General features: G+C 33.6%; 1 protein-coding gene and 2 long non-coding RNA genes across 3 annotated transcripts; 2 read left to right on the top strand and 1 right to left on the bottom strand.

Annotated features, from left to right (window-relative positions):
- Window positions 1-3190: 3190 nt before the first annotated feature.
- LOC136819434 (uncharacterized) lies at window positions 3191-4501 on the top strand. The gene is made up of 3 exons (XR_010848441.1): window positions 3191-3395; window positions 3622-4012; window positions 4371-4501. It is a non-coding gene; the product is annotated as an uncharacterized lncRNA (long non-coding RNA).
- Window positions 4502-4532: 31 nt separating this feature from the next.
- Window positions 4533-6377, top strand: LOC136819435 (uncharacterized). The gene is made up of 3 exons (XR_010848442.1): window positions 4533-4600; window positions 4917-6026; window positions 6207-6377. It is a non-coding gene; the product is annotated as an uncharacterized lncRNA (long non-coding RNA).
- A 13047-nt stretch (window positions 6378-19424) lies between these two features.
- LOC136819414 (uncharacterized) lies at window positions 19425-22530 on the bottom strand. The gene is made up of 2 exons (XM_067075639.1): window positions 22385-22530; window positions 19425-21503 (listed from the first exon to the last, which is right to left on the bottom strand). The coding sequence occupies exons 1-2, from the start codon at window positions 22446-22448 to the stop codon at window positions 20485-20487; spliced, it is 1083 nt and encodes a 360-aa protein (XP_066931740.1). The 5' UTR covers window positions 22449-22530; the 3' UTR covers window positions 19425-20484.
- Window positions 22531-27562: the final 5032 nt, after the last annotated feature.

Genomic DNA, 27562 nt, shown 5'->3' with positions numbered 1-27562 from the left:
CTTTAAATTAATCATCCATCAGAATTTGAAAGCCCACTCCCTTTTAGACGTAAAGATTTCTAATGAAGAAATTTTCAAGGAAAATGTGCCGAAACTCTCAAAATTAGCAATATGTTTGCCCAAAAATACATCGATATGAAATCATAGAGCTATTGTAACCTTACTACGAGAAAATTATTTTTGTATCGCGTTTGAGCAAGAACTTTTTGCATAAAAGGTTTATTTCAATCAGGATAACATTCTCACTTCTGTTCTTATAAATTTACATTTCGGATTTTTTTGCTTCCAATGATAGTAAATCAAAGAAAACCGATTTGAATGAAAATATAAAAGAATTTAACGATAACTTAGGCCATTACCGAGTCATTTATTCTCCATCTATTTCTTATTACCTCCATGGTTTAATTACTCACAGACAGTTTACTAAATAATTCAAATTTAGGGTTTTCATTAAAAAACGACAGCGATAAAATATACCAAGATTTTATAGAGATATAGTTAATGGCATAATTTTTACCTCTCTTGATAGTTACATATATAGTTTATGATGGCAAAATTTTTAGCTATTATAGTTACATATAGAGATATAAAATATCTTTACGCGAGGATTATATTTTAAAATCAGGATTTTTGCCAAAACCCCTAAAAAGGTTAGTTGAAAAAGGAGCCAATTTGCAAAATATATTCCTTGAAAATTAAATCATTTTTGAAAATAAAACCTCACAAAAATTTATCCACTTAAAGTAATTTATAACAATTTTTTATTGCTACAATATAGATGGATATAGTTATGAAAACATTTTTAGATTCGCTTTATTGTTTCATATAGGTATACTTTATTAAAAATTTTACATTTACTTTATTGTTACATAGAAATATAAATAGATATATATATATGGTGAAGATCAGAGATCTGACCTCAAGGAGAGAAAGTGTTGAAAATACTAAATAAAATAAAGATGAAACATAAAAAGGCACTAATATTTTTATAATTATACGTTTTTTTCCATACGTTTTTTTTCCATAATTATACGTTTTTTTATAGAGAGATACAAAATAAAATTCTTTTGCTTTACTTTATTACAGTATTATGTTGGAAATCTCAATAAGGACAGAGTAAACTAGATCCATCCTAAAGATTTGCTGTCATCAGTTGTGACATAATTTTTCTTATGCTGTTTTGATTTTGTTTGCAATCCCACTACACAAAATTATTTTCTGTTATTTAGCTTGTATTTGATTGAAATGAAGCTACATATATACATTATAATGTTCAATTAAAAAATAAACTGTATACTAACAACTGACAACTCATAAACAAAAAAGATGAGGTACCAATTTCCCTATCACAATCAATGTATAAAAACAATGATGAAAATAACGAAATGTTTATTGAAAGTATTTACCTTTGATAACCTTAAGGGTTCACGGCTCAAAATTCGGAAGTTTCGCAGAATTTGATTTTGTGGGTGGGAGACTTATTTGTTTACAATAATGGCCTATTTTGCCTTAAAAAGACTAAGTTTAAAGGTGATTTTCTAAATCCGGATAATGTTTGTGTTTAGTAGATTTGTCAAAAAATTTCCACGAAAATTTTTTCCACAATAATTTGTTCCCTTATGTAAATTATAAAACGTGTTGAAAATGTACTGAACTCAAATGTGGATCAAATTTGAGTCCAGCTAGTATTTAAAGACAATACGATACAGCTTAGATTTTCAAAAAGCATTTTCAAAATGTCATAAAAGAAACATCCATTTATCATCAAAATGTCATCAACGATACCCATAGGAATTTGGAAAAAGTTCATCTAGACATCATCTATCAATTTCATCAATCCATCAGAAAATTGCAATCTAGTGGATGAGGTATTGATGATATTTAGATGACTTCAGAATGTTTGAAAAACATCATCTTATTGTCAGAGAATTACCATCTAGTTGATGAGGTATCGATGATATTTAGATGACTTCAGAATGTTTGAAAAACACATCATCTATTCATCATCCAGATATATCATCTAAATATCATCTACGGATGATATTTAGATGATGTATTTAGATGATAGATAAATGATGTGTGTAGATGGCAATTAGATGGCAATTGGATGATTCCTAGATAATATCATCTAAATGCCATCCATGTTCATAGGGGAGTGCACTTTAGAGAATTGATAAGAGAGAAGCTGCAACTGACTGCGTCAACGTTACTGTTCATTGTGTATATTTTTCATATGGGAGGGGGTTAAAATATTGTCCAGGTATATAATTTCTAATTTTTTCCTATGAATACCACAAGACAATAATCAAATTCCTACCATATTTGTATAAAAGGAAAGAGTCCTGAAGGTCATTGGCTAATCATCTCCCTCCATAAGGTAGTAAATTAATAGACATTTATTTTTTAATCTTAAGTGTAATTGATTAAACCGATGGAGAAGGAGAAAGTAAAACAAAAATTCAATAACTGGCTTGAAAGCAAAGCCAGTATAAAAAACAGAAGCTTAATATTACATTGCACGATCAAAGAAATTGTTGATTTTCTTAAAACCAACCAACGCTCGGAGGCAATAAAGAGAAGAGTGAGGAGGAAATATTATCGTTTGTTGGAATATCCAAATTTAAACTTAAAAGATGTATTGTGTGAACCATCTAAGGTACAAAATTTGATATTTTTTTGCATTAACCCTAGGAAGGTGATAACAAACGCCAGATAAATTGAGAGGAAAGAAATAAAGAAATCTAGACTGTTGCTAAATGAGAGGGGTGTTTCTGTGAACTAACTAGACTCTAATTGGGACTTATTTTGTGAAAATCAAAATTTTAAAAGAATTTACAAAAGGCACCTTACTAGGGAATGAATTTTTCAATTCCTTGTTTTAGGAGTCTAAACAAGTAGTTAGTGTCTGCCAAATATATGACATCGTCAGTAGAGCACATTGCGATATTTTGGTCCATGCTGGTGGTCCGAAAACAATTAAATTGGTAACAGTTTCCCTTATTTTAATAGATAGAACTAAATCATGCTGAATTGAAACAATTATTCTGAGTATTTTCTAAGAAAAATATGGTCTGAATGCTCAAAAATAAAAATATCTTTTATTTGACATCCGATTCACGTTTCCCCCCAAAATAATAAATTACTTTCATCAATTTTCTTGTGTTAACATCAGATTTAGAGGCTTTGGCAATATTTTTATTTTGATCAAGATTTGAAATTTAGTAACTTTTTAACATTTCTTGCTGAAAACAGATTAAAAATGATTGTTCTGGAATACCACGGGATGTGGTGGAAGAGTTTGTACGCTTGTGTGTGACTTGTGCTTTGAGGAGAGTTCCAAACAAAAAGGACCCATCAAGCCAATTATCTCTAAAGGCTTCATGCAACGTGTACAGGTATCATTGCAACAGATTTCAAAATTTTTTAAATAATGCTTTTTCAGCCTAGGCTCAATGCTAGTTTTAAATCATACATTGTAGAAAGCAGGGAAAAAGTAACTGTAAATTGTTTAATTTTTTCTTGGTTGTATAAGCACTTTTGAATTGAATACAATGAGTATCCAGAAAAATGCTAACAAAGCTGAACAAAGATGAACCTTCTCAAGAAGGTTTTTTTAATCAGGTTGACCTAATTGACATGCGCTCTGAGCCTGATGGACCATATAAATGGATTGGAAACTGCCACGATCATTACACAAAATTTACCGTCCTCATTGCAATGCCAGACAAAGAAGCCCAAACAACATGGTGATTATTCATTGAACGGTTTTTTGGTATTTTTGGACTTCCAAAGCTACTCCAATCTGACAATGGGACCGAATTTGTCAATAAAATTGTTCAAGCTGTCATTGTTATGTGGCCTGGCAGCAGTAAAATCATAAATGGTGGAGTGGGTCATTCACAATCGCAAGGCTCTGCCGAGGAAAGAAATGCGGTGGTTAGGAGGGCAATTTATAATCGCCAGTGCGATTTAAAAACCAACAAATGGTCAAGTTGGCTCCCTGAGATTCAATGTAAGTTAAAATTATAACTTTTGCTTAATCTGACCTTTTGATGAAACCGCATGTTGTGTGCTTAGAAAGAGAATAACTTATTACAATTGTTTTTGTTGCCAAATTATATGCCCCTTCAATGTTTTATCACAATTAACCTCATTTCAATATGGTATTTCAAGGTACCTTATTGGGGAAAAAAATGTCGGAGTTTTATTTATTCGGGGTTTTTGTTCGTTGGGGAAAATCTTTTTCACCTAGAGGCATTTTCGTCACTTTCCCCCTACCTGTACGGTAGTAGATGATACCAAACATTGCCAATCAGGCGTCTAAATGATATAGACTGAAATATACAATAAAAAGCTGTGTTTGATTATAGTTTCAATGAATTGCTCCTTTGGAAGTGGTGGAAAGAAATCCCCTTTTTAATCAGTATTTGGTTAACTCCCAAACCACAATGGAATGGGTGATTTCTCCCCCGATCAACCTGCTATACCTCTTGCTGAAAAATTAACTGATAGATTGAGAATAGTGAAGATTTTACACACCTCGAGCCATCAGATCAACCACCTGGAAATGTTTTTTTACACCAAGGAATCAAACGCAATTGTAATACACATTTATTTATAAGCATAACACTCGTAAGCATACCCAGGCTCAAATCTTGCATTGCTAAGAATATTTTTGCTGAGCATCACTTTACTTTAAATTTCAAATCCCAAATCAAAAAACATGTCTTATGTCCAAATTCCACCATTTCATAAGCAGAGAATAAGAATTTTTGAGGCTCAAAAAATCTATTTTGCTAAGCATAAGCATATTAGTTTCCTAAAGTTTTATCCTATGCTCGTAAAAAACATATAGAAACACACACACTGATTTTACTTTGTAGTTGCCTTAACTGAATAACATTTAATTTTAACAGCACCTGAAGATGACTCCTCTTCTGATGACGATTCATCAAAAGACGACACTCCAGAGCCATTCCAGGTTACCTCGCCTAAAAGAAAGAAAATGAGGGAAGAACTTCATGCAAATCTGGTAAAAAATGCAGAAATGATGAAAAAGAAGTATTCTCGATCAAAGAAGCCTGTTAACTTTCAGCCAGGTGAAAACGTAGTCCTATGGATTAAAAAGAGAGATCGGTCTGGTACTAATGTACCAAATCTTCCATGTTGTGTGGTTCATCGTTCATCTGGTCCTATTCCTACCCACCGGCTCATGTCATCTGCCGGAGTCCTTACTAGGCGATACGCTTCTAGTCTTCTCTCTCACTTTCCTGGAACTGTTCGCCTTGGAGACCCAGAAGTAGAGGTTGGCTTAAGGGAAGCTGTTAGGCAGACCCCCTTCCAAAAATGAACTGTGGATGCCGTGAAGAGTGCAGGGATAGGAAATGTGTTTGTCTGAGTCTTGGCAGAACCTGTACTGCTAACTGCCACGGTAAAGAAGTAAACAGAAAGTGCATGAACAAATCAACTTTTGTAAAAAATGCAAATTTTCCATGCTATGGTGGTTCGGTTAATGAAGGAGAGACCAAGGTCAACTTTTCAAATACATGTCCTTTAGACACATGGTTTACCATCTTAAAAAGTGCCTATCTTCCGAAACATTTTGATGGTATTAACTCCTTATATGACACAACAAAACAACTTCTAGAAGAAAACAGATTCAACGAGGCAAAACTATTATTTGCCAACCATTTCCAACGCCAACCTGTAAACGGAGTAATAATGTTTTAAGGTAGCGAATTCGACAGTGCCATTAAACCTCTTATCGGATTCAACTTCTCTCATTCGCTCTCATCGTCTTGCTCAAATCCTGAGTGTCCAATCCCCAATTTACGTGAAACCTATCAAACCGTCCCTGTTTACAACCACCACCAAAAAATCACCCGCCAATCTATAATCCAACAAATCCAGGCATGGTTCCTGCGGTCAGAAAAAGATTTACACACACAATATGCAAGAAAATTTCCGGATACATTTGATAGAACCACATCTCAAAATTTCTTTCTCGACGAAAACAAGGAATCCAAGTATGTAATTTAAGATTTAATTTTAGTCAGTTCATACAGAATTGGTTGACCAATTTAACAGTGAATACACTTTTTACTTATGAAAGAACAGGGATGTGAATGGCAATGATTTATCAAATGTGTGTTTTGAATACTATTCTCGTGCATTTCTTATGAATTCAATTCCTCTTTTTTTCTCAGAGTGACTAATGCCTATTGCAATGGTATGAGGAGAACCAGTCAAAAGATCTTTCAACACGTACCTGCCATACTCCCTGTAAATATTCATTCACACCAACAAGATCAGAAGATTATTATTAAGATGGCAGACATTCCAGATGAAATTATCATTAATCTAACAGCTGGAGAAAAAGCTAGGTTAGCACTTTTATATAGGCCAATTCTGCCAACTTTTAAAGATAATTTAGGTCTCGGTCTCTCAGAAACAATAATTGATTTTTTCTCCCCTCTATTTACATCATTTAGATATTTTTTGAATGCTGTTTCATTGCATGATCGTCCTGGTCACCACTACATGTGCAAGTTTCAGAACAACGGCAAGTGGTATTATTTCGACGGTCTTCACGGTTGGTTCGAAACGCAGGAGACAGGACGCAGGAGACAGGACACAGGACGCAGATCATACAAACTACAGACCGGAAAATTGTAACACACTCGTAACATATAATGTATAAAATGTTTCTAAAAACATTATACGCAATGGAAAATTATATATTATACAAAATACGCTATTTAAAAGATTTTTAAATGACAAGCCATCAATAAATATTGACAAAATGACATTTAAATTATGTAAATGATGACGCTAGCACAAAATACAAGGTGTGTACATCAGTTTACAACAAAATGTTTTTTCATGCTCAATAGGATGCTGATGGTGCAAGAAGATATAGATTTATATATTTTGAAAACATTAAATGCTCTAAGAGAGCTGTTTTAGAGATATGAAAATAGTGACGTCATTTTCATCAAAAATACGAGATAGGGAATGAAAATATTGATATATTAATAAAATACAAACCTTTGACGCTATTTTAGTCAATTTTTGTTATCATACCCAAGGTGATGCAGGAGATATAATGAGATATGATATAGCGATTGTGAAATAGCTATTTTCCTGTTGGGGCTGTTTAAAGATGAGATAAATATTTTAACACATGTATTTTGTGTATAACATATATGTCACATGTCAATGATATTGAAAAGATAACTGCTACTATACATGCGTGATTTATGTGTAATATATAATACAAGTATTACAGGTCCGTGTTATACACGGCACAAAATGCAAAAGCACGTGGCAAGCATGTGGATAGATTTTGACCTTTAAAAAGGTTCTAGACCAATAAAATACCTTCAGAATGATATTTCTAACGATTACAAGTGTTTTTCAAACATTTTCTTTGTCTTTCACAGCAATTAAAGCTGACCTGTCAGCACTGACCTGTGTCCTGTGTCCTGCCTCCTGGGTCCTGTGTCCTGCGTTTCGAACCAACCGCGGTCTTCATGGAATTAAATCAATGGCAAGGAATATATATCGTTTTTCCTTAAAACCAGCCTATTGCGTATATGGTATGTAACAGTACATTACATTCAATACATTCTCTTCATTACAGGATTGATAACTGTAACTGATACATTTTTACTTGTATTATTTTTATTTATTCAAATTCATACTACTTGTAGTTTTTGTTTAGAAAAAATTGATTACTACGTAATCATTTTCTCCTCAGATGAAAAAGCACTGCGACTTTCAATATACTTATTTTATTCAGTTCTACATGGCCAAACCAGCAGCTCAACCATCTTCAACGAACAAATTCTCGGTAAAAAATTTTCGATCAATACCAGTACTTTCTTATTTCATCTTTTTTCATAAGCAAATCGTTTTTGAAGCACATATAGATGTTTTAACATGTTGAGCCTATTTCACATTAAAAATACGTTTTTCACTAGAACAAATTTATTTGAAGCTTTACATGACCTTTTTGAACTAATATTCCCGACCACAACTTACCTTAAACAGATGTAATCTTGATTTTTCATTTAGTTTTTAAATTTCATGACAAACTGCTTACTCTGACTTTTGATTGTATTTTTAAATGCGACGTACAAAATGACGTTATTACGTACAAAACGAGGTCAACGAGTTGAAATCAGATAATATACGGACATTGACTTGACGTACAGGACGATATGCAGAGCTTCAGATTTTGACAAACAAACACTATCATTTTAAGTAAATCATTTACTGAAATCTTGTTTTCTATAGAAACTTTTTTTATATGTATAAACCTTCAAACATTCAATCTTTCGTTCTTGAATATAAGCTTTTTTGGTGTAAGCTATCATTTGTTGTGAAAGATCGTCCAAAGATTCAATTTAATGTATACTATATTTCAATTAGAAATCTCAACGCAAAGCACAAACGTCAAAACGAATACTGAAGATGTGAATGAAGATGAAACCAGTATACATTTCGTCATGCAAAAGGAATCTTTAGGCAAGGAAACTTAAAATTTGAATGCTCAGTCACTTCATTTAACGCTTCTAAAATTGTCTCATTGGCTTTGCTCCAAGTGAAAATCTATCAAAGCAGAAGGTGTCAAGCAGTTTGTACTGATTAAAGATGTCTGTGCGTATGTACTTCCATTGATATAAAATTGTAGAGAAAGTAATTTTTTATAAAATCCCTCATTTCGTGATTATTTTCTAAATGTAACTAATTGAATATTTTTCACTAGCCGGTACCCGGCGTCGCACGCCGGTTAAGCTGTAGCTGAACGCACTAAAAGTCCTTTGAATGTTGAAGCTGGCTTAAAGAAGCGATCAAATAAAAAAAAGAAATCTCTACAACGTTTAACTCTAACCTTCCCCGGGTGTCTTATCTTTTAACCATATTTGGATCGTGTACTGTCCCCCGTGACATAATTTTTTGTTTAAGTCAAAAGTTATCAGAAAGAGCATCGTTTACTGTACCAGTGTCGTTTGAAACGACTCTGCAGGTACTTATTTTTCTCGCTTCGCTCGCGTTAAATATGCCGTCCAGTTTAAATGACAATTTTTCAGGAAAAAGTGGGAAGGTCACAAAGAATAGTGCAACTCTTTGTTTTTTATCAGATCGAAAAAAAAGACAATTCTAAGTTGCTTTTTTAAACCCTTGGCATAACTTTTCGAATTTAAACATAAAAAATGACGTACACACTTTTTAACATAACGACGACTTGAATATTTTTATAAGAAGAAAGAAGTGAACTATTTTTTTCTTATGCTTTATATCGTCCTTTGAATGCTGTTGTTGTCCACAAACTTTTTGATGTTTATGTTTTGAATATCCTTTGAAATATTCTCTTCTATGAAATGAAATTGTTTTGTTTTGAAAAGAATTCGAATATCATTCATAAATACGATCGTTAAATACATTCGAAAACATTTAAAACAAAAGAAGAGAGAAAAAGGCAACTATGGGCAGAAATTAAAATTACTAAAATGTAGATGGGCCTTAAATTTCAAAACAAAGGCTGAACAAAGTCTAAACCAAGCTCTATCCGATCTTTTGCAAATGGCGCGAATCCAATAGAACAAATTTGTGGAGCAAGAGACTAAAAGTCATAATTGCGAAGCGAATATACATGAGCGAAGCAGTTTTGCTATAGTGTGCATGTACCTTTAAATTCTATATACCCAGGGGAGCGCAAGACGAAAACGAAACTTTAGTTCCCATCTGTTAAATGTGGATTATTGTTCAGATCCCGGTTGTTTTCATTCAGGTAGGAGGCGTTTCAATATCGGTTTGGTAGATTGTATTTAGGATGGTTTCGTCCAAAAAAGGAACCACTCTACGGCGCCAAAAATCTATAAATATTTCACTGTTTACTCTAGTTCTTATACTTGATTCTAGTTGACAACAAAGTATCTGATTTCCGAAAATTTGTGACTGAAAAGAATTTCTAAGTATTGACTCAACATTTCAAATTCACTAAAGGCTTTCAGAACTAATGTTACTTAAGACAAAGACTGCAATTTCAAGGAAAGACCAGAAAATGAAATGTTTTAAAAGGCACTTGGCGTGATAATGTTCTTAGAGACTACGTAGAATTAACAAAACATTTAATTGGTCTCTACTTTGACAAATAATAGAAGCAAACCTGGTAATCAATAGTGCTGGCATCAGACGGTGGCGGTGGAGGGACAACCATATCCATCCAAGCCTCTATATCTGACCAAATACTCATTACTGTTTTATTATCTAAAAAAACAACACTGAATTTCTTGCCAAATATTCTTATCTACATTTCCTGTTTTTTCACTCTCTCGAAAATAATCTAAGTGGAGTAATTTATGTGAGTATTATATTTCCTGAGTTTCACGAGTTTTTTTAGAAAATTCGAAATTTAATGATAGGGGCCATCCATAATAGTACGTACGCAGTGAAGGGGGGAGTGGGGGGTTAGCAAAAGCGTACATCTATTGTTTAAATGACATCACTTCTATTGTTCTCTGCGTACAAGGGGGAGGGAGTATCAAATTTTTGGAAAATCTTTGCGTACGTACTATATGGGCAGCCCCATAGTGTAAGTTTAGAAAACCTGAAGATTTGCAAAATCTAATCCTTGCGAAAAAATTTACATATATTTTTTGTATTTATTCATCTTATTTTTTTATATATTTTTTTGTAAAACAGGTTCACTTATGCTTAACTATATTTTGAAATGAAGCTCAAATTATGCTCATTTTTTCACCAAATGCAGGTCTCAGTATGCCTATAAAGGTTTTGCTTATAAAAAGAAAAACATCAAAATCATGAATTTTGCCAAAACCCCTAGGAAGCTGAATGAAATTTTCATTTTCAGTGCTCGTGAAAATAGGTCCCACAAAAATTAAATTATTTTGAAGAAAAAAATGCTTGCAAAACTAATCACTAAGGTAAAACTCAAAACATCTTCTTGAACCTGACAAGTCTGATAAACCAAAAAATATTTAGAAGAGATATAACTGGCAGGAATTGTACAGTATCAACTCGAATTGCAACTGCTAAATCTGTATTACCAGAGCTATGAAAATCAGAAATTTTAAAGATAATCTCAAGCTATGAAAATCAAAAATTTTAAAGATAATCTCAAATACAACTGGAAAAATTAATCACTAAGGTAAAACTTAAAACATCTTCTTGAACCTGACAAGTCTGATAAAGCTATAAATATTGAGAAGAGAGATAACTTGCAGGAATTCTAAAGTATCAACTCGAATTGCAACTGCTTGATCTGTATTACCAGAGCTATGAATAATCAGGAATTCTAAAGATAATCTCGAATTCAACTGACTTTGTATTATTCTACTTATATTAACTAGTAATTTAGTTTTAGGAAAATGATGAAAGGTGCCCCTCCTCGCACCTGACAAGTCCGCCACAACCAATAATTTTGGCGGTCCATGAGATAATATCAAATTTGACTGATTCAGAGAATAATTGTGCCTTTAAATATTCAGGTGTTTGGCATTCAATCCATGCTGCAGTTTTCACAACTACCATTTACCAAAAATGTTCTTTTTTGAGCTGAACGCCCGTGGTCTGAACATTTACACAAGCGTTTAGGTGGGCTAAGTAAATCTTTATCACATTTGCTTCTCAGTGTATGTCTTTTGAGCCCTAAAAACATTCTATGCCCTCCATTTCTAACACTGTAAAGTTGCCGATTCTCCATGTTGAAAGCAGCATGGAGGGACTCTCCTTCTTCTTCAGAGAGAAGACCTAAAGTTTTATGTGTTTTAATAAAATTGGGCACATCAAATGAGTAAAAATGCATTTTTGGCTTTATATTTTTATCTGGAAATAAAACTGGATATTTTTTACAAAATTCTTCACACATAAAAATAATATTTTCAATCTCTTTGTCTGATAAAAATCGTTTTGCAAACAAAAGATTCCTTGGTTCCGAAAAGAGCTTGAATATTTCTTTGAATTTGACCTTTTCTACTGGATAACCATCAAGTACATTACACAACACCTCATAATCTGCGAGAATTATTTTACAATGATTGCCTACAAAGACATTACCATGATAGGCTTCTCTTTTAACATGCAATTCGTCCAAGGCACTCAAAAGTTTTTTCTCCAAAGGTCCCATGAGTTTTGTTTCTTGATACTTTTTGGAATTCAATTCACTTAAAACCTCTTGTTCTTTTGAAGAATGAGCGGAGAGCTTGTTGTGAAAAAATACTCTTTTATTTTCAATGAAAGTGTTTAGCTTGTCAAATGAATCTATTTTTTCACAGTTGAGGCATTGATAACCTTTTTTATCATCGAGTCCCTTTTCACAAAGGCACTCACAAATGATGTGTGCCCACTGATTGCAAGTATCACACTGAATCATATTACGATTGATATCATATTGAGAAGTAATACATTTTGGAGAATGACAGTCATCAGCTGGTTTAATTTTATTATTTTTGGTAGACTTAATGACATGCTCATCCAATTTTTCCTTTGTTGTATCACATTTTACCAATTCAAATCTGTCAGATAAATTTTTTAAATCAATTACACAAGAGGATACTTTTATCATGTTCTTTTGAATTGTTATTAAATTTTTAGTCAATTTTTTTATCTCAAGTTTAATTTTAGCTTTTTCTTTTTTTTTGCACTTTATATGTGCTCTGTCTTTATTGTCTATGTCGACACACTTTTGCTCTAGTGATTCATATAGCTCGAGAACAATACCTAAATGAATGTGCAATATTGCAGGTACTAAATTTCTTAAATCTTCTAGTGGAAATATCATTGACCCAACAACAGAATTATGATCATGACCGTTTTTACGTCTGTTTTCAGAATTTCGGTCATCTTGTAAGTTTTCAGAAAAGTTAAGCACGTAGTCATTTTCATCTCTCTTCTCGATATTGCAACTATCATTACTGTGTGGGGTACCCCCATGGCTTCGCAAGTGGTCTAGTGTTACCAAGTCAGTTAGAGATGGGAAAGTGGAGCTCTGGCCTTGATGGCCAAGTGATTTGTTAAGAAAATCATAATCACCACCAAGAAAAACTTCCACTCTTTTACCATACAAAGTAAACTCAGAATTTTGCAGTTTACGTATCTCTTCTCTGTAAGTGAACATTTTTGAAATATTTTCTGGATTGTCTTGTGCTTCAAAGAGACAGTATGTATGTACTGTATCGCGAGAGCCCGATGCCTGATCATTGATAATCTCAAAATGAAATTTGGTAGAACCACCACCTTTATCCCCTGAAAAATTAATCCAAATTTTATCATTGAATTCTTTATCTACACGAAAGTGTTTTATAAGAAGATATTCTGATTCAATAAATGGGATTAGCTTTTTAACTTTGACATATGGTTTATTCTTGAAAATATTTTCATCGCATTTCCCAAATTTAAAACTAGTGGTGCCAAATTCAACTTGATCCTCTCCTAAGTGGGCTAATCTCTTGTTTTGCTCTGCACGTATTCTTTTTTCACTAGGTATGAAATTACCAATATTGGTATTTTTAAGAATAATACGGATCTCTCTCATTTTCTTATTGGAGAAGCGTAATATTACTATCGCCAAGAAAAGTTAACTTTTTCCTGCTCTTTCGGCAAAATCATTCCCTAATCCTATAGTGTGACTGCTTTTTGAATTTCAAGTTAACTGGTCAACAATTGTATAAATATAAAGTTTACTTGCAACTCGGTTTGATTGTTAAAATCCTAATTCTTTTTGAAAATCTTCCCCTCCCTTTTATTTAGCATATCGTCTTAACCCTATCCCATTATAGGACAAACAAACCTAATGCCCGCGAAAGTTTATTCAATTAAAAGATTGATAAAATCAAAGGCTTTGATAATCTCAACAGATTGTTTCTAAAACAAAACGAGTATTCTTGTTTAAAATTATTCTAATTAGTACAGCTTTTAAAAAAATTCTTACTTTCAGGGATTTGATATAAGTGACATGAATTTTGTAGTAAATACCAACACAAATTACAGTTTTTGTTGCTAAATTACTTTTATCCAACTGCATTATTTTGCCAGCAAAAAAAAGAATTTGAAAGGCTGGATTGCTTTAATGCAGAATAAAGCTGAATTTGCAAAAAAAAGAAAAAAAGTACTTAAAAGTAAATGAAGATTAACAATTTGCAAAGATAATGTGTTTTTAATAATGTAATTACAAAGATAGTTTTAATGCTGCACAAATCTTTAGCTTCCTTGATTTTTACTGTTGTAGTTTAAATATGATTTTTAGGTCGGACAAGGAGCAATTTGGGTTGGACAATGTCCGGTGTCTGACCGTTATTTCAAGCCCTGGAAAGAGAAAAATTACTAACAAAAAACTTTAGTACTGAGTAAACTTTAGCTGATAGCTGATAGCATTTGCTCGACTTGTTGGATAATACCACTGACAGATTTTGATTTTGGAAAGACTGCGAAAGCTTTTCCATACATATAGAACAATGTCAAACAGATTTGGTTATCGTTAAAACGTTCTTGGAGCTCGATTGGGGCCATTCTCGTTTGGCTCACCTCTTTTTTTAAACAATTTCCAACAGTATCCTGATAGACTTTTGTTAACTCTCCAAAAGCTAAAACAGGACTGTTTCTTGCATATGTTCCAAGACTGTAATACACCCTTTAATGGAGGCTTTTTTAGTGTCCTGTGTTACAGATCTGAGTTTGTCTTTTAAGTGGGTAAGGGCGTTTTCAAAGGAAGAAGATTTATCTAAATGTTCATCATTTGGAAATTGTGCAATCTGACAATTGTTTTCTGTGACTGTTTCTCTCGTGAGGCGCACATCATCCCTTTTCTTGTTTGTTGTAGCAAGTCTTCCTCTATTGTAGAAAAAATCATCGGATAGCTCCGGAAAAGGAAGGGAAAATTGATCAGCCATTAAATTTCACTCTTGCTTTTACATTTCTATACTTTTAACTGAAATAAAAAAGAAATAAAGATCATTTTTATGGTACGTACATCAATAACTATTAATAATCATTGCTAAATTTTAACTAAATTACGGGCCAAAGTACTAAACTAAAAATAGGCCATAAAGATTTGAAAAAAAATGTACCTTATTGGGACTAATTTGACCAAATTTTGATCTTCCAAGGGGCAATAGTTCAACATTTTCATTCTTTGCTTCAACATTTTCATCCTAATAATCTAGTGTGGTCCCTTTATCATCTTTTTTCAGGGGGGGGGTCTATATGCGTTGAACAGCGAAAGGATTCTTCTTGAACCATTTAAATTGAGAACCACCTAGTATTTCTTTAATATTACATTGATGTCTTACCTCCAGTAGCTAGGTCCTTCATTGTGTTATGAATAGAATCGTAATCAACGTCAATATCTGTTAAATCCATTTCTCTCAGCTGATTTGTCTTCAGCTCTTCATACTTTAGCACATCTTTCTCGACCTAAAGATATATAAACATTTCTCATCATTAAAGCGATTATTTGATTGGTATAGATCGTGGTAAGAAGAGGTAACTCAAATTCATTTTATTTTGCATTAGCTGTACATTCTTAAAACAAGATTTGTTACCCTACGATACTTCTTCATAATGTCATCAACTAAGTTTAAGGACTTTCTTTTATTCCAAAACATTGCTGCTTCAGTTAAGGTTTCTTCACGATCTAAGAAAAGAAAAAATTTCCAAAATGAAACGTCACTTTAACGGGGTAAAATCTCGTGGATGGGTGTAATTTTTGAAAAGAATTTCCAAGAATCTTATCTGCTAACTATTTTTGAGAACAATTTGAACGAAATATATCCAAAGACAACTTTGAAACATTTTGTGCAGTAGGCCTCCTATTCTAACCCTCTTGTTGAATTCCTCTACCTTTACCCCACAAAATATTACTATCGCCAAGAAAAGTTAACTTTTTCCTGCTCTTTCGTCAAAATCATTCCCTAATCCTATAGTGTGACTGCTTTTTGAATTTCAAGTTAACTGGTCAACAATTGTATAAATATAAAGTTTACTTGCAACTCGGTTTGATTGTTAAAATCCTAATTCTTTTTGAAAATCTTCCCCTCCCTTTTATTTAGCATATCGTCTTAACCCTATCCCATTATAGGACAAACAAACCTAATGCCCGCGAAAGTTTATTCAATTAAAAGATTGATAAAATCAAAGGCTTTGATAATCTCAACAGATTGTTTCTAAAACAAAACGAGTATTCTTGTTTAAAATTATTCTAATTAGTACAGCTTTTAAAAAAATTCTTACTTTCAGGGATTTGATATGAGTGACATGAATTTTGTAGTAAATACCAACACAAATTACAGTTTTTGTTGCTAAATTACTTTTATTCAACTGCATTATTTTGCCAGCAAAAAAAAGAATTTGTAAGGCTGGATTGCTTTAATGCAGAATAAAGCTGAATTTGCAAAAAAAAGAAAAAAAGTACTTAAAAGTAAATGAAGATTAACAATTTGCAAAGATAATGTTTTTTAATAATGTAATTACAAAGATAGTTTTAATGCTGCACAAATCTTTAGCTTCCTTGATTTTTACTGTTGTAGTTTAAATATGATTTTTAGGTCGGACAAGGAGCAATTTGGGTTGGACAATGTCCGGTGTCTGACCGTTATTTCAAGCCCTGGAAAGAGTTAAATTTCTAACAAAAATTACTAACAAAAAACTTTAGTACTGAGTAAACTTTAGCTGATAGCTGATAGCATTTGCTCGACTTGTTGGATAATACCACTGACAGATTTTGATTTTGGAAAGACTGCGAAAGCTTTTCCATACATATAGAACAATGTCAAACAGATTTGGTTATCGTTAAAACGTTCTTGGAGCTCGATTGGGGCCATTCTCGTTTGGCTCACCTCTTTTTTTAAACAATTTCCAACAGTATCCTGATAGACTTTTGTTAACTCTCCAAAAGCTAAAACAGGACTGTTTCCTGCATATGTTCCAAGACTGTAATACACCCTTTAATGGAGGCTTTTTTAGTGTCCTGTGTTACAGATCTGAGTTTGTCTTTTAAGTGGGTAAGGGCGTTTTCAAAGGAAGAAGATTTATCTAAATGTTCATCATTTGGAAATTGTGCAATCTGACAATTGTTTTCTGTGACTGTTTCTCTCGTGAGGCGCACATCATCCCTTTTCTTGTTTGTTGTAGCAAGTCTTCCTCTATTGTAGAAAAAATCATCGGATAGCTCCGGAAAAGGAAGGGAAAATTGATCAGCCATTAAATTTCACTCTTGTTTTTACATTTCTATACTTTTAACTGAAATAAAAAAGAAATAAAGATCATTTTTATGGTACGTACATCAATAACTATTAATAATCATTGCTAAATTTTAACTAAATTACGGGCCAAAGTACTATACTAATAAACCAGCTGCGCTGGAAGGTCAGCCAATAAGATTAGACGGTTTAGATGAAAGAGAAAGCAGAGCAAATAGCGAATTGCTTGTTATAAAGTCAGAATTGCTTGTCTATACATCCTCGGGTGAGTTAGGGCGTGTCTAGATTTTTAAAAATCACAAATCCCGAATCCGCGACCAATAGCACCCATTCTCAGGGATTCACTTATGGATTTTTAGATGACCTATACCTTCAAGTTTCAGGACCCGGTGTTACGTAATTAAATATTAACCTAAAAATTAATTATTAAACAAAGTGTGAATTGTGACGTCATCAAATTATGACGTCATAAATCGTAAATTAGCTCTAACTCTATAAGTACATGTCAAATCTTTGTCAAATTTGGACCAAAGACGCATCTTAATGGTGCCGAGCTTTTCAATGAAAAATGTTTTGAAGATTTTGATGACGTCAGCAAAAAATGCAAAAAATTGAAAAATGCAATTTTTTTGCTGACGTCATCAAATTTTTCGAAAAATTTTTTTTAAAAAGTTACATTTCAGTTAGATGCATCTTTGGTTCAAATTTGGGATAGATTTGACATGTATTTTTTATATTATAGCGATTATACGATTTATGACAATTCTTTAATAATTAATTTTTAGGTTAATATTTAATTACGTAACAACCGGGCCCTGAAACCTTAAGGTATAGAGGTACTTTAGAGCCCTAAGTGGATCTCTGAATCTGGCTGCTATTGGTAGCGAAAACTTAGGGGAAACTGTTAGGTTTTTGAGACTTGCCCTAAGTCACTCGAGTCTAGTATATTTTCAGATTTTCGGAAAAGCTAGAACATGCTGGAACATGGTTAGGACGGAAGAGAAAATTGCTTTTCTCCGTTACAGTGTTGGCGCTAAAACACCCAGAAGACACTCGGATTTAGCCTGTCCCAGACACGGATACGGCTTTTTTCCCTGCACTGTTCCGTCTGTAATAACGCTCTACCTTTTTTCCATCATAGTTTCGTGATGAAAGATTGACGTCATTTTGAAGACATTGCAGTATAAATCAGAAAGTGACGTCATATCAATGAGAAGTTAGATGTAATTAGACCAGCAAATTGATTAAAAAATCGCGTGGTGGGCTGGTATTAGCGAGGTTAAGTATACCGGGATAATCACGACGACGGACGAAAAATGTAATAGGCTAGTGGAAATACGAAATTTGATTGGTTGAAACTCACTAGCCTGTTAAATTTTCGTTCATCGTCGTGATTTTACCGATTTACTTAACCTCACTATTGGCTAACTTGGATTGGGTTCATCCAGAAAGTGTTCGTACACTCAAAGTCGAGGATATAGTACAGGAGTAGCAAACAATTATCAGAATCTGCCTAGTTACGGGGGTGTAAATCACTAAAGATTGTTATCTTCCTCATATACATACAATTTTTTAATTAACTTAATCTGAAAGTACTCATTTACTCTATAATATTTGCTTTTTTAGGTCACGGCATCCGTGGTGGTACAAACATTGGGGATGCCTCAGAGTTACTATTTTGCTTTGTATCATGTTAGAAATATATTCAAATAGTTCAATCGAACATTCATGGTGCACTTTCATTGTCTCGTTTCCCCAACCTAAGGACTGCTGAAATACTACCTTTTGGACTACCTTAAGGAGGAAACTTATTTTCGCGGATTTGGACAAAATTCGCCAAAACTACATTTATTTTCTTGAAATTTATTCAAATTGCTCAAAACAAGGCAAATTACTCTCCAAAAATTTTCCACCCAGGACATTCCAAACCTCTTGTTTATTAAGTTTTAATAGTTTTTCCACCCACGGAAGAGTTCACGAGAGTAGACGCAAAAAATATTGCAGTTCAGGATGGTCGTAGTTTTTTCTTTGGGCCCATTTTAACAGAACTGGAGATAAATTTACTGGAACGGCTATTTGCAAAATTTTATAGCAACTCCACAACTAGAAAATTACCTAAACTAACGTTTGCTCAAAATAGTGTGATCAATTTTTTTAAATGGTTTTCAGGGACAAAAAAGAGGGAAATTTGAGAGAAAAGCATTGAATGCATTATTACTTTTTAAAAATGCAACAAATTTCAAAAGAAGTTTACATGATGTTTCAAAAAAACGAAACATTTTTGCTAAATATGTAAAACGTAGTAAAATATATTAATTTCAAAAGAAGTTGACATTAAATGTCAAAAAAAAAAAAAAAAATTTTTTTGCTAAAAATGCAAATGTTTGTTAAAATAAGGCTTTAAAAATAAGTTAATGTACACAATGTCAAAAATGGAAAAACTTAGTAAAATTACACGAGAAAAATCAAACCTACAGGATTACAGAACAGACATCAGTTCTGTTAGGAGTTTGGGACAACTCTTAAAATGTAAGTAATGCTAACTTTGTAAAGTCTGTAAATACATTTATAATCGGTTTAAACCTTGTGATGCAAAGGAAAGAAAACTTTAAAACACTTAAAAAGAAATCTTAACAAAATGTAGGATCAGTTGAGACTAAATTTAAAAATGGTAATAAAGCTCTTAAAGAGTTTGTACCAGATGATGCAGGTTAGTCCTTTTCGAAACGTTTTATTGAAATAACCTCACCTTTGAGGTGTTTGATAATGAGCTTAAAATCAATAAACATGCAAACAATCCGTCAGTATCAGATAACTTGAAATTCAAAATTTTCAAATGGGAACACTCCAGTGAACGAGGAAGTCGGCAATTGTCCTCAAGAACTTTAAAATTACAAAGGAAAGAACTTTCGTTATAATAAAATATTAACATGTACAACAGTTAAAAAACTAACAAAATACAAGATCCGTTGATACTAAAAAAATGTTAATAAAGCTCTAAGTTTTCTTAGAGTTTCCACCAGCGGGAGCTGATGTTGAATTTTGGTCTTTTTCAAAGTGTTTTTACAAAATAACCTCACCTTTGAGGTGTTTGATAACGAGCTTGGAATCCATGAACATCGAGAAAAATCTATCAGTGTCAGATAACGAGAAATTCAAAAATTTCTCAATGTTCAAATGGGAACAAATATTAACATGTACAACAGTTAAAAAACTAACAAAATATAAGATCCGTTGATACTAAAAAAATGTTAACAAAGCTCTAAGTTTTCTTAGAGTTTCCACCAGTGGGAGCTGATGTTGAATTTTGGTCTTTTTCAAAGTGTTTTAATAAAATAACCTCACCTTTGAGGTGCTTGATAACAAGCTTGGAATCCATGAACATCGAGAAAAATCTATCAGTGTCAGATAATGAGAAATTCAAAAATTTCTCAATGTTCAAGTGGGAACACTCCAGTGCTCGAGGGAGTCTGCAATTGTCCTCGAGAACTTTGAATTGCAATACACCCATTTTCAACAATCTAGATCGGGACACCGCTTCAGAACAGAAATGACAGAAAATGGAAATTCCGCCAGAGGAATTCACTGGGTTTTCACACTGCGGGCAACAGAGCTTGGCTTCAACTGATTTCAAGTTTACAGTAATGACTGTACCAATCAATTCTTCAGCAGCATCTTGCTTTGGGCATTTGATTGTGTCTTTCTTCATGGTAGTTATGGTTGATCTTTCAGTCGTTTTGAATACTCTTTGACCACCAAATAATTGAATTGAGACATATGACAATGTGTAGGATGACTGTACAGCTACTTTGGTAACAAGTTTGTCAAACAAAGTTAACATTCTAGGTTCCTTAATGGAATTATCAATGATTCTAACTGATTGAAAAGGCAACCCCTCCTTCGATATTCCTTCATCCTTGATTTGGATGACTTTGATATCCATTGATACTCTCGAGTAGAGTGGCTTTTCCTCGATTGCTTCTTTCAAAGGCGTGCTGACAACATTGTATTGGTTGACAAATACAAATGGCGGGTCCTTATCATTAAAAGACGAGTGATGAGTGTCACTGTATATCCAGTCTGCATTAGACTTGGAAAGTTTGAAAAAAATGATACCTTTTTTCATCCGTTTCATCAACTGGGAATGAATGTCGGTATTGAATGATACAATTCGGACCTCTGATTCTTCTAGCCCAAGGTATAGGTCAAAAAATGAGGATTTCTCAGATTTGGAAATTTTTGGATTAACCCAAGTGATATACCCAACCATATCAACAGTTTCTAAAATAACAAAAAAGAGAAAGACATTAGCTTCATGTACAGTAATCAGTAATCTGAAGACAAAATCAGTTAGGATTGAATTTAAGGACATCTCAGAAATGGAATTAAGGGTAACTTTCATTACCTGCAGACAATAATATTTTCTGATCCTCAATTTATAATAGCTGAAAGTCATGACATGACTTCTTTACATTCTAGCTGAATTCAAAAATCGCATACCAGAACAGTCTCCTGTTTGGACTAGATGAAAGTTACCCCTTACTCGTGAGAGTAACCCCAATCAAGTGTAGCCAGTTATGGCTATAATTAGAAAACAAAAAACAATTGTCTTTTATTTTTAACCACACATTTTTTACATCTAAGATCTGTCTGCATTCACACTTTCATCCATGACATTTACTTTCAAAGGAAAACGGGGGTAATAGTATTTATAGGATGGCCGGTCATATGATGTCAAACAAAATTATCCATAGTGTTCAACACCCCTCCACTTCAGCCCACCTGAGATAAAGTCACTTTCACCACCCATACCTGAGATTACTTGATGCAGGGTTCCCAGCAGTTCCCCAGAACAATTTTCCCAGACATTTGCTTAAAAATACACTCGTTTTCCTTGATAAAAGTGCTGAAAGAAGATAGCTTTTTGTCTGACCAAAAATGGTAAGTTTTTCATATGTAGTAGCCCTGCTCACCTTACAGTATTCAGTAAATTCCATCTAAATTTCTAAAAACCTTCGAATCCCCACCTGAAAATGTTTCCAAGGAGGAGGAAGAGATTTGAGTTAAAATGGACATTCTCATTCGTTAACCTGCCTGGTCATTTTACCCTCTATAGTCTATATGTAAAAGCTTGAATGATATTTGAAAGATTACATGCATACCGGTTGGAACTTTGTTGTTATTATTATATCTTGGTCTTTTCCTTGGTGTAGTTGGAGAAAACATCTTTAGATTTGTTGTAGATATCAAAATATGCTAAGTGGAGCTGCAGACCTTGACTTGTTGGGATGCTGACTTGTAGAAAAAGGATGGCTTCTTCCTCGTGCTTCGATTTTCTTCATAAAAACCGAGAATTGTACTAGAAACTTTTAGTTAGGAGAATTCAAATCTAATAACTTCACCGTGGGCTCGAGGGTTATTGATTAAATACCAATTTCTCCCAACTTGAGTCACTCATCAGTGGCCGATTATTTAGTAGCTAGCTTAATCGTACGATTTTTCCAGGAAAATATTTGGGAGATAATTAGCTGAATGATGCAATAGCTTACAAAATTACGTAACTAGTCAGTTATATTTTCCCCGCCGCCCACCACTTTTTCCAGTGGCGTATTGGCGGCCGCTCACAGTAAATTTCTAAGGGCGGTGGGCTCAACTTCCCTTCTTGCGGTAGCCTAAAAAGTTGGCAGTTGAACCCGACAAGCCCCGAAAATCGTTCTGGGCATTTTCTTTGAAATTCGCTGCGCGGTCAGACGAACTTCCGTAATGCAAACCTCCCAGATGTTGAAAATGGTCTGGACTGTCTGAGCTTTAAGCGTGTCGGAAGAAAATTTCTACATCGGGTGTCAATTAACCCACCACCCGGACTTAGGGGCTGCTCATATGGCTGAGGCGGGAATTGAGATGGGATTGGTTTTTAATTAGGATCCCTCATCCCGTTTTTATCAGCAAAGACACCTCAGAGATTTAGAAAAGTTTTTTCTATCTAACAACTGTTTGAGATCCCCGGACTACATAGACATTCCAATGTCTCTCTAAGGTTACGAAAAACAAAACACAAAATCTCTAAAAGGGTAGATTTTTCGAAAATCGTCTTTCTAAGGGTCAGTTTTCATCCATTTTGCTGTCTTTTCTTTAAGGGTCACTTTTTCGCCAAAATTCAGTCTCTCTAAGGGTTGGTCCGCACATACCCGACATTCTCCAACTCTAGTTATCCCCGGGCAAAAGCACAAAAGAGAAGGTGATAGGAGAGAGAGATATTTTAGGCAACAACAAGTGCATTATTTATAGTTAAATTTCATAGTTTTCACGATTAATAGGATATAAAATATTTTCAAATTCAATGTAATACAAATTTTTAGTTAAAATACTACTCAAAGTCATTAATGGATTTCAAAATACAAGTTACAGATTAGTACACTCCATAGTATTATCAAGGCAGAATGAACAATCGTTAAGCAATTAATGAATACCAATGTCTTTTTTAATTACATTGACAACGAATTCACGCCAAATGATCAGGATTGGGAACAACACATGATTATGCAATAACTAAGGCTAGGAATCGTCCTAAATCGGGCTAATGTAACAACAGACACCTCGTATTCTGGTCACTTTGATACAAGTTTCAAGCATCGTTTGATTGGGTTTGATTTCCATTACATTCGAACACACTGACGACAATAATGTTTTGGCGACAAAATCAACGAAATAACGGTGATGAAATAGCATCTTTTGATTAGGAATCTAGTGCGAAGAAAATTAGAGTGATTATTTTGAAAGAACACAAGTATTATTATCGAACCTAGGTGAGTTCCAATTTTAGTGGAAAGTTATGACCAATTTCTGAGTGTGGAAAAAAAAAGAAACTCCAAGACTACACAAAGTTAAAGAGATCCTTTTTTGACTATAATACTCATTCATCAAATTATCAATTTTAATGTAGGTCATTTTGGAGTACCTTGTTTCGATTTTTGTAGTGTCCACATTCAAAATATTGGATGGTGTTAGCAGGAAAGCAATGTTTTTGTCGTTCATAAAGAATCATGATATTTGGTTACTGATTGATCTCTGCATAGCATACCTGCAACAAAACAATGAAGATATTAAAGTCCCATACACAGTTAAATAATAAAGAAAATCATTACATTTTTTAAAAGTTTGATCATTCACGATTAATTGTGTACTGCAAAAAAGATTATTTTGTAAAATACACCTAGAAAAGCACGTGGAAGTGTCAGCGTTAACGTTTTAAATGGATCAAAAAAGAGACCTTTAGCTTACCTATCAGTTTTATGAACTCTTAACAGTATTCAGTTGTCTACCGATGGTTTGGAAAATGACCGAGTTTGTAACAAACAACATCAAATACAGGAACGTGACGGTATACCAATCTCAAACGATGCAAAGCTGCTATAGACTACAAACATGTAACACCAGATACTAAAACAACAATAAACAATAAACAAATTACCAACATTTTCATATCAACACCAAATTCACTCATATATACATTATGTCCATTAATTTTGTCAATAGATTTGAATGTTCATTTTTGATAAATTTTGTAAAATTTCGATTCATAGGAAAAAATTCTTATATGCAAATGGATAACTTGCAAGTGAGGTAGATGTACCAGTGTACACTTGCTGCTATCTTTTTTGAAAATAACTTTGACAAGGAATCAATAATAAACTTTGAAATAAATCAAGTACTCTCACCTCAAGAAGATGATGAAAGAAAGTTGAGACTGATCGAGATCTTCTTGCTTCTTCTCCATAGGCTATTTCAGGGTCGCGGTGCATCTTGGGTAATCAGGATCAATTGGGTCAAACATGAAACCACTTAGCCAGCTACTAGTGCGAAGCTGCTTTAACATTTCATAAAATTGCTCACAGTACGCTTCGGAAGAGGTGGCGCAATATAAGGGAGATAACGGCTGATGTAATAATTATAGCGCAGCTCGGCGCATACACATTCTTGTTTCGGATTTTCTAAGTCAAATCGGGAAAATCGGAATTAAACTGAGGAGTCTTAACGACGAGCGGGAAAAAAATCGCGGAACAGATTTGAAGGGTCACCTGGGCTGACCAAAAATAGGCCATAAAGATTTGAAAAAAAATGTACCTTATTGGGACTAATTTGACCAAATTTTGATCTTCCAAGGGGCAATAGTTCAACATTTTCATCCTTTGTTCAACATTTTCATCCTAATAATCTAGTGTGGTCCCTTTATCATCTTTTTTCAGGGGGGGGGTCTATATGCGTTGAACAGCGAAAGGATTCTTCTTGAACCATTTAAATTGAGAACCACCTAGTATTTCTTTAATATTACATTGATGTCTTACCTCCAGTAGCTAGGTCCTTCATTGTGTTATGAATAGAATCGTAATCAACGTCAATATCTGTTAAATCCATTTCTCTCAGCTGATTTGTCTTCAGCTCTTCATACTTTAGCACATCTTTCTCGACCTAAAGATATATAAACATTTCTCATCATTAAAGCGATTATTTGATTGGTATAGATCGTGGTAAGAAGAGGTAACTCAAATTCATTTTATTTTGCATTAGCTGTACATTCTTAAAACAAGATTTGTTACCCTACGATACTTTTTCATAATGTCATCAACTAAGTTCAAGGACTTTCTTTTATTCCAAAACATTGCTGCTTCAGTTAAGGTTTCTTCACGATCTAAGAAAAGAAAAAATTTCCAAAATGAAACGTCACTTTAACGGGGTAAAATCTCGTGGATGGGTGTAATTTTTGAAAAGAATTTCCAAGAATCTTATCTGCTAACTATTTTTGAGAACAATTTGAACGAAATATATCCAAAGACAACTTTCAAATTTTGGCAAAAATTGCCAATTCGCGAAAGTACTTTACGTTTTTAGGAAGTCTATTTGACAGTGTAAGTCTAAAATCTCTTTTTAAGCTTTTCTAAGTTTTCTCCTCCATCTGACACTTCTTTATTGTTATTACAAATTCTAATTATTACACAAATTCAAAAGGCGACTTGCCTTACCAATAAACAGTTTTTCAGATACATTACATACATAATTAGAATCAATCTCTTCAACATTACGTGTTAGTCTACCAGCAGCTCTCAGATGGAAGCCCTTTAGGTATGATGGGAAATCCTCCAGATGAATCGACTTGTGGGCAAGTTTTAAGAGTTCGAATTCAACCTGTTGTTGCATTGGTAACCAGCCAAGGTTTATTACATCCTCAGTTGTTGAATACTTTAGCGTTACAAAGGATGCGATTCGACATAGAAGCTTATCAAGTTTTTTGAATTGATATTGCGGAAGGTTCCAGAATAACGAGCAACAATAGTTGATCCTCGGTAACAATAGTGATTCGGTGATGAGATAGAGCTCCTTTCAGGAGAAATGACCAAGTTCTCCTTTGTCAATTGCAAAATGACAATGATAAAATATCTTTGCAAAGTGGCGAAATTGCCTTAAAAGTCACTAAAGCTCCTCTGAGCACAATGAGTGCGTTATTTAGTCTCCCTTTTCCCTTTGTTTTCGGAATACTTTGACTTCGATTAGACGTAATTTTTGAAACATGATTTTTCCATTGAAAGACTCTTTGTTATGCGTGGAAATATGACCTGTAGAGCAACAAAGCTAGAAGAAAAAGATTTTCTAGACAATATACCTGATAATGCTAACTTGAAGTTGATGTTTGTTGCAGAAATTTATAATGAATGTATGATACACCTGACGTCATTTCTATCCTTGCTTTTCCATAAGGATAAAGATAACAATTTATCAAAGGAAAAACTCTTCCTTCTAAAATCAGCTTATCAATTGACAACCTTAAGTTTTGGGCTGGCTGACATCAAGACGACGATGAATAGTTTGATAGAGGATTCTTGGGGAAATTTATTCGATATAAAACTCGCTATTGTCGGGAGATGAAAGTTAGAATAAATTTGCTCATATCTCACCAGGATAGAAAATCATGTACGGTATGATTCATCAATAGTGATGAATAAAGACAAGAGAAAACTTTTTTTCAATAAACGTATATTCGCATACAAATAAAAGCATTACTTGAAAGAGCAGCAGATGTTTTTGCTTGATATGTTAAGCGTTGCTAGGTTGTATGAATGACACATGTCATTTCTAATATCTTTCTTCTTTACTTCTCCTTTTTCTTTTTCTTTTCTTTTCAACTTTTTCACTTTTTTTTTTAAGTAAGCGAGGACAATTTTTCTCCGCAAGAATACCCTAAGTGTTACAGAGTGTGTTTCAGTTGATAGTATATAGCATACAGTAGGGGGGTTTGTAGTGGTTCGAAATACCGTTTTCCCGTCAAAATTTTAGTTGAATCCCGG

This window comes from Clytia hemisphaerica, unplaced genomic scaffold, assembly GCF_902728285.1.
Source record: "Clytia hemisphaerica strain Z4C2 unplaced genomic scaffold, Clytia hemisphaerica genome assembly, whole genome shotgun sequence".
In the NCBI taxonomy this organism is placed as follows: Eukaryota; Metazoa; Cnidaria; class Hydrozoa; order Leptothecata; family Clytiidae; genus Clytia; species Clytia hemisphaerica.
Note: the sequence above shows the minus strand (reverse complement) of the source record. Positions and strands in the feature narration are given on the sequence as shown.

Bases quoted from the DNA above. Each gene is read 5' to 3' on its own strand.
- LOC136819414 (XM_067075639.1), bottom strand. From the start codon at position 22,448: ATGTTTTCTCCAACTACACCAAGGAAAAGACCAAGATATAATAATAAC. The intron at 21,504-22,384 runs GTATGCATGTAA...TTGTTATTTTAG, and splicing joins TAACAACAAAGTTCCAACCG to AAACTGTTGATATGGTTGGG.